The 12,852-nt window shown below is 37.8% G+C and overlaps 1 protein-coding gene across 1 annotated transcript in view; it reads right to left on the minus strand.

Annotated features, from left to right (window-relative positions):
* Positions 1–250: 250 nt before the first annotated feature.
* Positions 251–12,852, minus strand: part of ERLIN1 (ER lipid raft associated 1) — a 38,237-nt gene continuing 25,635 nt past the window's right edge. Inside the window, exons 10-12 of the mRNA XM_012102776.4 lie at positions 4,950–5,039; positions 3,987–4,066; positions 251–2,517 (exon numbers count right to left, since the gene is read on the minus strand). Coding sequence (XP_011958166.1) covers positions 2,296–2,517; positions 3,987–4,066; positions 4,950–5,039 — 392 coding nt within the window. The 3' untranslated portion in view covers positions 251–2,295. The remainder of the gene's footprint in view (positions 2,518–3,986; positions 4,067–4,949; positions 5,040–12,852) is intronic.

The following is a 12,852-nucleotide window of genomic DNA, read 5'->3' on the forward strand; positions in this document are numbered from 1 at the left end:
CCTCCTCTGCTGCTGGCTGCATCTCACAAAGAATTGGAACATCCCTTGTTAAATTCCATGAGTCAGCAAAGAATGGAAACCCTGCTTTCAAAATTCTTACATGAGGTTTCTGGGAAGAGTGTAAGAAGAGAGTCTACAGTAAGATAAACTAATAAATAAACTGGCCCCTGAGCTGAAACAGGCAGGACAGCTTGAGGAGCAAGATAAGCAACAGAGAAGAATGGAGACACACGGGAAAAACACAAATCACTGATAGTAAAATAATTTTATTTAGTGTCTTTTTTTAAAAAGGTAGCATTTCACATAAAAATTTAGACTTCAAGATTACCAAAAGGAACATCCCTGAAGGGAGGACAGACTGAGAGCTCCAGTGAGCACAGGGAAGCACACTCCACGACGAGTTTAAACAAAAGTCCTTTCTCGAAAACTTCACAGTGCTACTTCCCTGTTCCTCAACTTTGCCACCAGGGCTTGTGACTTGTAAGAAAACCCACATCCACCACTTTGGGGCAACAGCTTTTAGCTCACAGGAATAGGAAACATCTCTAGGAATGAAAGCACAAAGGTCAATGATCCAGACTTCCCACAGCAATCATTATTTATACGTAGCAACATATGACAGTTTATTATATAGTTCCAAAGACCTTTTAAAGAGGGCTAGAGAACACAAAACTCATTCATAAAGAGAATGTATATAATTAGATGAGCAAAAACCAAAATCCTTTCCATATTACGAATGCCTTTATAGGATAAGGCCTAGGGAAAAGACCCTGAATCTGGATTCCTTTCCCACATTAAGTGTTTGGCACAACCCACAGGCTGTCGTGAGACTGATAGTTAGCTTAAAGGTTTCTGGAAGTGGTCCCATGAATTTTCTGTCTGGCTTGAATGTAGCGTACATAAAAGGTGTCTTAAAACTGCATAAACTCTGGCCTAATTACAGGGCACACTGATTCAGGAAACTTAATCTTAAGGTAAAAAAGGTCCAGATGAAACAGATCTCCCATAGCCACAGGCTAACTCTTACCAGCATCCCATGGAAATTTAAATCCACTGGCTGCCCAGGAAGTCACTGGAATAATCCTGATCTCCTAGGTGAGGTAAAAGCTGGGGAACGACTTCGATTTTAGCATCTCTGGGCCAGGAGGGACGGAGACAAAGATGACCAAGGATGCTTTCTAGGTTACTCCTTGTTCCACCCTATGTGGAGTCCTAAACAACTTCAGAAGGAGAATCTGTGGGCTAGTAACCATGGCAGCCCCAGGATTTGACCTTTAGGCAGAGGTACTGGGGCAAATGAAAGGACCCCAAATCCAGTTTTAAAAATAAAAACTTCCTGCAGTTATGATACAATACTGTGCAGTGAACAGCTAGGAACTGGATACTGCTCCTATTTCTGGTTAAAGTCTTTGTTCCACTCTTGGTCAGAGCTGAGAGGTGACATATAAGGAGTTGTCTGTGGCTAAAAACCAGGCACCTTGTCACATATGGCCTGAGACAGTGACACAGACATCCATCACCTAATGGAGGAGAATGCATATCTCCCAGAGCTTTGGTTCAAAGCAAAGGTTTCATCTCACCCCAAACTTCAAACCAAGCTCTATCTCTGAGCTTACTAAAGCAATAAACTAATGATTAGGAATCTCTCTGAAGAATCTCTGATTGGGTGGCATGGTGCACGACCCAGCAGGCCACCATCTTGACTACAGGAAATCAAACAGGTGAGAATCTTATCAAGTAAATGGTTGCTCAAGCAGAAGATCATTTCCTGAAGAACTTCTGTGGACTAGATGCTAATCACAGGGATGAATGCCAGGACTGGACCCCAAAGAGAGAGCCTGGGTCCCGAAGCAATCAGTCTTCATTACACTTACCACATTATGGCCATCTTCTCTCTGGCCTCCAATCTCTTGAATGGCTGAACACACATTTCCCCAGGGACCAATGTAAACATTATTCAATAGATTTCAGCTTAGTAAAACACAGCTTATTATATATCTAGTGTTTAACATTCCAGTGCAGGCAGTATCTTAGCATCAGACTTTCTCTCATTCATGAGTACCAGTTTAGAAAGGAACACACTCAGGATAGTTGATAAAACCGCAGCTGAAAAGACCATCTGGGTGCAGACAGCTAGTTCTATCCTGCAATCAGCTGATAAATCAGGACGACCGCAGGAGAGGCAGAGCAGACAGAGCATGAGTTCTCTGTAAGTCTGAAGAGTTGTATAACCATTGTTCCCACTTAACCCCTTGGGCCAGATCTTGATACTGGAGAACATTTCCGTCTGTTGCATCAACCTGTATTCTCCTTGTTTTGGATGGGGCTCTCTCCAGAGGGTTCAAGAGCCTCCTTAGAGGGGAGAGAACCTTTTCTTTCAGTCCTAACATCTGAATATTTCCAAGCACAAGAGGAGTCCACGAACATGCTAGGGATGCTGTTGCCAAAGTAGATCTTACTGTTAGAAGCAATGGCCTGGTACCTTTTGAGCTCCAGATATTCCGGGGTCAGTTTGTGCTGTGAGAGGCAAAAAGAGCACAGGCATCAGGACACTCTGGTGCAATATTCCTCTCTCTCTTTCCTAACACAGATTTTCCCGATTGCTCTCCTGAATATCATTCCTCAACTCTGCATCATTACCAATGACCCTTTCTCATTTTGAAGTGTGGCTATCACATCAACAGCATTTTTCACAATGACACAAACTACTGCCCCTTTCAGCCTAAGGCTGACCTCAACGACAAAGTCTTGATACTTGTGTCTGGCCAGCTCTTCCCAAGACAGATTTGGATCACTGGTTTGGAAACTGAAATTTCTCATCTTGCCTTCATCTTGACCAAATTCTATTCTGTTTCTATAGAGCTGCAACCTCCAATCCAATATATTAAGTTTATTTCTAAATTTATATGTATTTCAAAGTACTAACAACTCTGTTCTGACAACCTATCATATCTTAAAATTTCTTCTGAACAGAGACTATGTTGTTCCTTTCTAAAGAGAAAAAGTTGAAGCCCTGTCTACACTTTAAATCTTGATTCTAACCCTTCAAACTGCATCGTACACTTTAACAACCCCCTTCTCAGCTTTTTCTCTGTTCCACTCTACTGTATAATTAATACTTTCTAGACCTTGGTCATATTCTTTCCTTTTGAGACTACTAGCAGTTCTAGCTGACTTTTAATTAAATAAATCCTACTAACAGGTCTGTCCTTTCTAGATATAAACTCACCCCAGTCTCTATACAAAAACTGTTTAACCCATATATCACCAACCTCCCTTCTCAAGATACACATATGAAATTTCTCATGACTATAGCATTTTTTAAATCCAACAAACAAGCATTACTCAATTAGGGGGATTTGGAAATATGTGTATGTGTGTGTGTGTGTGTGTGTGTGTGTGTGCGCACGCGCACTGTGTGTATTGTTAAAATAATTGGTGAGCAAAAGTGATAGTTTAGTAGGAAAGGGCCAGCAAAGCAAAATATACCATAATGTATAAGACAAGTCTTCAACAATGAAAAAGCATCTCACCCCAAAATGCTAAGAATTCGTCTGATGAGAAATGCTGCTTTGAACAAGCTCAGCATTTACCCCCCAGGGCTACCTTATCAGAGGGCAATTTTAAATGAACTTTACTCTTCTCCTGTCACTCTTGTCATTTCAGGAGAAGACCTTTAACTTTCCTGATTACTGAGCTCTTATTCAGCAGTACAAATGAATGAATTTATGGCACTTAACCTGGGTTTATATATCTGCTTGCCTTTTTCCTAGTTCCTCACTTTTATAAGGAACCATACAAAGTTCTCTTCTCATAGAATGTGCATTATATGCCTTTGGAAGTGAATGGCTGATTCTAGAGGCTGTGGTAGTAACCATCCTTTCTTGACACTGGATAAAATCGCCTCTATCATGTTAGAACTCTCCACAAGGGAACGGAAATACCCAAACTCTATTACTAGGACAGTGGCACAGAGAGCCAGTCACCTTGTTTGAGGTGGCGTATTTGTGTGCGGCATAATACTCAGCATCTGCTTTCGCCTTCTCTCGGGCCAGAAATGCAGCATCTAGTAAGCAAAACAGTCAGGGTGTTTAAAACAAAGCAAAGATGCAACCCATTTCCTCAGCTCTGGGCGAGAGTTCAGACTCTATCTGAAGCATAAACCCATTTATCCACTGCCTGACATTACAATCATTTACTTTACTTCTAAGGCATGTAACAGTGTTGGCAGTTTTCAAATCCCAGTCCCCAGACAGCTCCTTCTCAAAGGTGGGATACTCTTGACAATGTCAAGTTAAATAACTCAGTTCATCTGAACCCACTTCATTTTCAACTTGAAGCTGTTCCTTCTTTCCACCACCCCTCATCACTCAAAGCCTCATACCCCACCCAGGCTCTAGGCGTTAACTAAATAAGTTCAGACATGAGCACCTGGCTCTATTTATTGCACTGTCTCCATCCCCTTCAAACTGGATCCAGAATCAGTTAATGCAGAATGATAGGAAGCAGCATCATATAAGCAAAAGAGGCTGAATATTTCACCTTTAAGACTGTGAACTAAGAACATCGATTTCTCACTATGTGTAATCAAGAGTTTAGAAGATAAAAACTGGGGCTTCTTTTTTTCCCAACTAATTGTCTGGTTATTTTTTTGGTTGACAAGCCAAAGAAAAGAAACTGGTGGTATATTCTTTAAAACTGATTACTTTACCTGAGAACAAATAAATCCTAATTTAACAATGGAAAATAAAAGGTTGAGTTTACCATAGTTACAAACCAAAGAACTAAATATGCAATGGCAATTTAAAAAATATTTGTCTAGACTATTAAACTAGCTACTTCCTCCAGACCAGATTATTCTCTCTATGGCCCACCCATCATAACCCAGACCCAGTCCCTGAGACAGCGAAGCAGTTCAGGATGGTCAGTTTCTTTTCTCCCTGTGGTACCTTCAATTTCAGAAATGCGCTTTTCGGTTTCTTTCTCCATCACCTTCTGCTGAAACCGAATTTTTGCCACTTGTGCAATCTTCTCTGCTTCTATAATTATATACAAAACAAGATACCTTCAAAAACATTTCTCTAGTTCCAGAGCTACTTAGAAAACAGCAGCACATAGCTTACATTGAATTATATAACACTTTATAGCCTAATTGTTTCACTGTTTTATCTATCCAAACTATAAACAACTCATCAGAAAAAAGGAAATTTATTTCCTACTTCACTGTTTTATTTGGACAGTGTTTGTTTTGTGGGAAGAAGGAATACAAAACGTAACAGTTTCAGTCCTTCATGGGATTAAATGGCAGTGATCCACAAGTTAATGGGGAAAACAAGATACTTCATGAAAGTACTCAAAACAAAAACAGAGCAACACAAGTGTATGGCAACACAGGACATTTATATATTGTGGCAGGAGAAAGAACGAATGTGGAAGATAAGCCAAGGAAGGTCATCTAGAAGAAATCTTAAAAGAAAATAATACAGAGAACTTAAGAGGACCTGGCAGAAAGTGTAAATGAAAACAAGAAGAAACGAATTAGCAAGTCACAGTGAAGAGGTGATAAAAGAGCCAGTTGACAAGAGAAGATAACACAAAGACTACAGAGAGGGCTAAGAGACCCCTGTTTTGAGTGAAAGGCTAAGGACTTTAGCTTTAATATATACTCAAGATCAACTGTTAAGTAACTATCAGGGAAATGATGTCATGAAGAGTTACCAGAGAAGTATTCTGACTGCTATAGACATAAAGAGAAAAAGCAGGGTAATTCATCTGAGCATGTGAAAATGTGCTGGCAGTGAACAAGGTAGCTGCAGCAGGCAATTACAGGCAGGGAAAACAAAACATCCTTAGGAACTCTCTGGTCTAACTAAAGGATCCAGAACCAGGGAAGAAAGACTCTAATTTTATACTTTCAATATAACCACTACAATTCTTGAAGAACATTCTCATTTCTCCTTTTCAGTCAAAGAAGTTGAGTATTTTAACATATCTTCTCTTTGGCCTCTGGAGGAAGCGCATAATGGCAAGAACACTTCCAAGTGGTTTCTTCTTTCCAAAAGGCAGGATCCTTTATGAACTACTTCAAGGCATACTTTCCTATATCCCCAACAGCATAAACTCAATCTATCATTATACCATCCTAAAAACAGACTATGTTCAGCTGGGCTAAAAATTTAGCAATAAGCAGAAACTCAATAAAATTCAAATAAAAGGTGAGGAGTCTACAGCCTGCAGCCAGAACCCAGAGAATGGGGTCTTAACATGGGGAAATGATGCAGTAATTCCATTTCACACTGTTCTCTGACATGTGGGCATGAACCACCAAACAGCATGACCAGACCCCTAGTTAAGAAAACTGGCGGATCAGGCTAATGAGAAACCCTTCAGCTATCAACATCTTAAAATGCGAGATAAAACAGAACAAAATTGTTTCCTAATGTGTAACTGAGATCTTCAAGAGACACAAGGAAAGGGAGCGCTCACAGCCTGTATGAGCGCAGCCCTGGGAGTGGATATTAGACAAGCAAGAGGGTGGGCCTTGGGTTACTGCCCATGCAGGGCTGGGAGATGACATCTTGAGATGGTAAAACTAAAATCCCCATATAAAACCCAAGACCTTCTAAAGGGCTCCAACTCCAGTGAAACTATAACACTCTACCTTCCGTCCCAGTGACGTATCACAGTGAAATTAGAGACAACCCCAAGATAGAAAATTCTTAAAAGTAAAGCAAGGAGAAGAGGCCAAACAAAACCAAAATATTACTGCCAAAGTTACATAGAAAAGGAAGCTGAGTTGGGCTTAGAACTATAGGTTAAATTACCATTCAAGAATGAAGTAAAACTATTTCAGACCACGGAAGACTGAGTAAGTTTTCCATTTCTCAGCTTTCACTGAAAAAAAGCTAGCAGAAAAAAAGAAATGAATTGCCAGAAGCAATGGAGAGGAAAAAAATTACATAATACATTTAAATAAAAATAAAATATTTTACTGTAAGAATCGATGATAATAATTAATGGGGGAATGAAAACAACACAAACTAAAATATCAGGCAACAATAATATGTAAAATTGGAGGACAGTGATAGAGCTAAAGCATCCTAAGGTATTATTCAAGAAGAGTATGAAAAGAATGATTAAATCTAGAGTCTCTCAAGTCAGGTCTGCTTGTAGCATTTTACAGGCAATGCCTAGTTATACATTCAAGAAATAGAACATAAAACTTCCAATCAAGTCAAAGGAGGAAAAGAATAAAGAAAAGATAATCAATTCAATATCAGTCAAAAAAGGGGGGGGAAAGAAGCATGGTAAATGGCACAAAATTAAATGATAAAACAAGTCCAAATATAGCAGTAACCACAATAAATATAAAAAGACTAAACTCACCAGTTAAAAGACAGATTCTCACATTGGATAAGATAACAAAATCCAGCTATATGCTGTTTACAAGAGACACACCTAAAACATAATGACATAGAAAAGTTGAAAGTAAAAGGATGTGAAAATATACATCAAGAAAATAGCTAACCAAGAAAAATCTGTCATATTATCATCAGACAAAATAGACCTTAAGCCAACAAGCATGGCTGGTTATAAAGGAGGGTTATTACATAACAGCGCCAATTCTCCAGAGATGTAATAATGCAGTTCTGAAACTGAACACTTTTAAAGATATAGCCCTAGGTTACATAAAGAAAAAATTACAAGTCAACAAATGCATGGTCATAGTGGGAGATTTTAACACACCATCTCAGTAACTGATAGCTCAAGAGGACAAAAGCTAGAAGAGCACACAAGATGCGAACAATGCAGTTCATAATCCTGACATGATGCATATACAGAGAAACCTGCACCCAACAAACAGCAAACAGACATTCAGTCTCTTCGAGCACACACAGAACATCTACCAAAAAGGGACCATGTACTTGATAGTCCACAAAACAAACTTCAACAAATACTTAGGAATCCATATAACAGGTCATGTTTTCTGATTACAATGCAGAAATCAACAATAAAAAAAGTAGCCTCCGGAGAATTCACTCAATTAGAAATTGAAAATATACTATTAATAATTCATGAGTCAAAGCAGAAATAATGGAAATTAAAAACAAAGCAAAAACCAAACACAAATAAATTAAATTACATTCAAAACTGGTGAGATGTACCTAAAAGCAGAACTTGGAAGAAAATGTCTAATTTTACACTTTTCCATTAGAAAAGATGAAAACCTAAAGAATTAAGTCACTCAAGAAATTAGAAAAGAACCAATAAGTAAACTCTAGGTAGAAAATTTTAAAAATAAGTGTAAATAATAATTTAAAAGAAAGTAACAAAAGAATCAACCAAATCAACATCTAGTTCTCTGAAAAGAGAAAAAAAGCCAATCTCTGATCCAGCAAAACAGAAGGCACAAATAAACAATACCAGGAAATGACAAGGGGCAAACAGACTTAGTAGAGGGTTTATTTTTAAAAAATCATGAGAACTTTACAGATTTATGCCCTCAAATTTGAAATAGCAGATAAAAACATAACTACCAAAATTGACTTAAAAAAGAAACAAACACCTTATACAATACAGAAATTAAATCTGCAGATTAAATGCTGCAATAAAAATCAAATGAGCATACAAAAAAGCACAAACTCCACTTTACCAAGATGGTTTTTCTAACTGAGTTCCAGCAAATCTACAAAGAGGAGATAATATATATTTTATACAAAATGCTCAGAACATGGAAAAAAGAATGCCCTCTAACTCATTTTGAGGCTAGTGTAACCAGGATACAACAAACATACAAACACAAACAACACCCCCCAAAATCCTAAGAATAAGAAAATAAGAAAAAAAAAAGCAGCTGACCATTTATGAAAATAAAAGTAAAAAAATAAAAGAAATTAAAGCAAGTCATATAAAATGTATTAGAGTAAATTAACCGCCTACTTTATGAGCAAATGAATTTATCCCATGAAGACAAAATAACTTTTAAGAGAAAATATATTAATATAATCATCATATTAACTGCTTTAAAAAGAAAAACTATATGGTCATCTTAACAGATTTAGAAAAAAACTAAAAGTTTTAGCAGTCGTTCATGATAAAAACCCTTGGCAAGCAAGAAACAGAAGGAAACTTCATCAACCAATACAAGTTAAGTATAGCAAACATCACTGGGACTGTGTTTTTAAAGTTAGAACAAGACAAGAATACCTGTTTACCATCTTTCTTTTCAGCACTGTACTGCAAGTCATAGCCTAAAGTAGTTAAGAACTAAAAAGTGCAGAGTACAGCGAAAAAACCAGAACTGTCCTGATCTGAAGACAATATGATTACCTGAGAAATCCAAGAGAATATTACAAACAACAGCATTTTCAGGAAGACTGCTAAATGAAAAAATCAACAGCATACCAACAGAAGTAAAAAGTTAAACAATGTGTCTTAAAAAAAAAAGCCTATCTGTACTAGCAAAGTATTTGAGGAATATATAGAAATAAGTCTCTAACAAAGAGTGTGTAGGAACTATGAAGAGAAGATTATGATACCTTTTTCTGAAAGGTCATTCTTTCATTTTTCATTCTCATAAATGGAGAAATGCAATAGATTTATAAAGTTCAATATCATATATACTATGATTCTCTTCAAACTGATATACCATATACAAGTAATGTGACTACAATAAAAACTCAACAGTATTTTACAGAACTTGAGCTGGTTCTAAAATTTACATGGAGGAATTAGGGCTTAGAATAGTCCAATACAATTTTAGAAATAGGAACAGTTAAGAGGAATAGTGAAGAAACAGACTTGCTCTATCAGATAGCAAGACTTAAAAGCTATAGTAATTAAAGCAAGGTATTACTGGAAAACGAAAGACAAAGAAATTGAAAGAAAACAGAAACCCAAGCAACAAAACAAATTATACATAGGATCATCTTATATGACAGATGTGGCATTAGAAATAAATAAAGGGAATAAGGAACTACTCAGTAGTCTAAGATAGTTTGCCATTTGGAAAAGGTTAAACGGATTAGATTTGATAGTGCCTGAAGAACTAGGGACAGAGGTTTGTGACGTTGTACAGGAGGCAGTGATCAAGACCATCCCTAAGAAAAAGAAATGCAAAAAGGACAAATGGTTGTCTGAGGAGGCCTTACAAATAGCTGAGAAAAGAAGAGAAGTTAAAGACAAAGGAGAAAATGAAAGATAACCCATTTGAATGCAGAGTTCCAAAGAACAGCAGGGAGAGATAAGAAAGTCTTCCTCAGTGATCAATGCAAAGAAATAGAGGAAAACAATAGGATGGGAAACACTAGAGATCTCTTCAAGAAAATTAGAGATACCAAAGGAACACTTCATGCAAAGATGGGTACAATAAAGGACAGAAATGGTATGGACCTAACAGAAGCAGAAGATATTAAGAAGAGACTATACAAAAGATATACAGAAGAACTATACAAAAAAGATCTTCATGACCCAGATAATCACGATGGTGTGATCACTCACCTAGTCCTAAGTCAAGCGGGCCTTGGGGAAGCATCACTACGAACAAAGCTAGCGGAGGTGATGGAATTTCAGTTGAACTATTTCAAATCCTAAAAGATGATGCTGTTAAAGTGTCACACTCAATATGCCAACAAATTTGGAAAACTCAGCAGTGGCCAGAGGACTGGAAAAGGTCAGTTTTCATTCCAATCCCAAAGAAAGGTAATGCCAAAGAATGTTCGAACTACTGCACAATTGCACTCATCTCACATGCTAGCAAAGGAATGCTCAAAATTCTCCAAGTGAGGCTCCAACAGTACGTGAACCGAGAATTTTCAGATGTTAAAGCTCGATTTTGAAAAGGCAGAGGAACCAGAGATCAAATTGCCAACATCCACTGGATCATCAAAAAAGCAAAAGAGTTTTAGAAAAACATCTACTTCTGCTTTATTGACTATGCTAGAGCCTTTGACTGTGTGGATCACAACCAACTGTGGGAAAAAAGAGACAGAACTACCAGACCACCTACCTGCCTCCTGAGAAATCTGTATGCAGGTCAAGAAGCAACAATTAGAACTGGACATGGAACAAAGGACTGGTTCCAAATTGGGAAAGGAGTACGTCAAGGCTGTATATTGTCACCCTGCTTATTTAACTCATATGCAGAGTACATCATGTAAAATGCTGGGCTTGGATGAAGCACAAGCTGGAATCAATATTGCCAGGAGAAATATCAATAACCTCAGATATGCAGATGACACCACCATTATGGCTGAAAGCAAAGAGGAACTGAAGAGCCTCTTGATGAAAGTGAAAGAGGAGAGTGAAAAAGTTGGCTTAAAACTCAACATTCAAAAAACGAAGATCATGGCATCTGGTCCCATCACTTCATGGCAAATAGATGGGAAAACAATGGAAACAGTGACAGACTTTATTTTCTTGGACTCCAAAATCACTGGAGATGATGACTGCAGCCATGAAATCAAAAGACTTGGAAGAAAAGTTATTTTCTTGCTTGCTCCTTGGAAGAAAGTTATTACCTAGGCAGCATATTAAAAAGCAGAGACATTACTTTGCTAACAAAGGTCTGTCTAATCAAAGCTATGGTTCTTCCAGTAGTTGTGTATGGATATGAGAGTTGGACCATAAAGAAAGCTGAGTGCCAAAGAATTGACGCTTTTGAACTGTGGTGTTGGAGAAGACGTTTGAGAGTTCGTTGGAACTCTAAATTCTAAAGGAAATCAGTCCTGAATATTTATTCGAAGGACTGATGCTGAAGTTCCAATACTTTGGTCACCTGATGCGAAGAACTGACTCCTGAGAAAAGACCCTGATGCTGGGAAACAGTGAAGGCAGGAGAAGGGGACAACAGAGGATGAGATGGTTGGATAGCATCACTGACTTGATGGACATGAGTCTGATCAATCGCTGGGAGCTGGTGATGGACAGGGAAGCCTCTCTTGCTGCAGTTCATTGGGTTGCAAAGGGGCAGATTCACTGAGTGACTGAACTGAACTAAAACTGAATTTCTATATCACACTAAACATTAAAATACATTGCAGATGAGCTCAAGATCTATATATGAGAAGAAAAACTTTATAACTTTTAGAACAAAATTATTATTTGGGGTTGGGGAAAGAATTCTTAAACAAGAGAGGAAAAGCACAAACTGGAAAGGAAAAGATCGATGACTCTGATTACATGAAAATGAAATACATACGTATGTCAAAGACATCATAAAGTTCAAAGACAGGCCATAAATTGAGAGAAGATATTTGCAACGTATAAACCTGGGAAGGGACTAGTATCTAGAAGATACAAACAATTTTTACAAATCAGTTTTGAAAAGTAATCAAATAATGGCCAAAGACTTTAATAGGCAATTACACATTAAAAAAAGGGAAAGGTGAATGTCCCATAAAGCAATACTCAACTTCACCAGTAACCGAGGAAACTCATCAAAACTGTGTGGTTTCATGTCTATCATCAAAATGGCATAAATTTTTAAAAATCTGGTAACTCCATGGGTAGAGGAGGATGTGTGGAAATAAGAACTGAATGAGGCAGCAAAGAAACGGAAACTCAAACACTACTGAAGAAAGGGTATAACAGAGGAGTCATTTTGAAGAGCAACTTGGCAGTGTTTTTGTAACCTGAAGATGTGTGTACCCTATGACTCAGCAATTCTACTTTGAGATACGTATTCTAGAGCAGTGCTTCTCAAACCAGCTGTGGGAAAGAATTTTTTGTATTTTAATATTAATAAAATGTAATAGGGCACTGACCCACACCACATGTTAAGTAGCACTCCTCTAAAAAACTCTTGCATGTGTGCACAGAGAGATATGGATAATGGTATTGCTGCAGAACAGT

This window comes from Ovis aries, chromosome 22, assembly GCF_016772045.2.
Source record: "Ovis aries strain OAR_USU_Benz2616 breed Rambouillet chromosome 22, ARS-UI_Ramb_v3.0, whole genome shotgun sequence".
Lineage (NCBI taxonomy): Eukaryota > Metazoa > Chordata > Mammalia > Artiodactyla > Bovidae > Ovis > Ovis aries.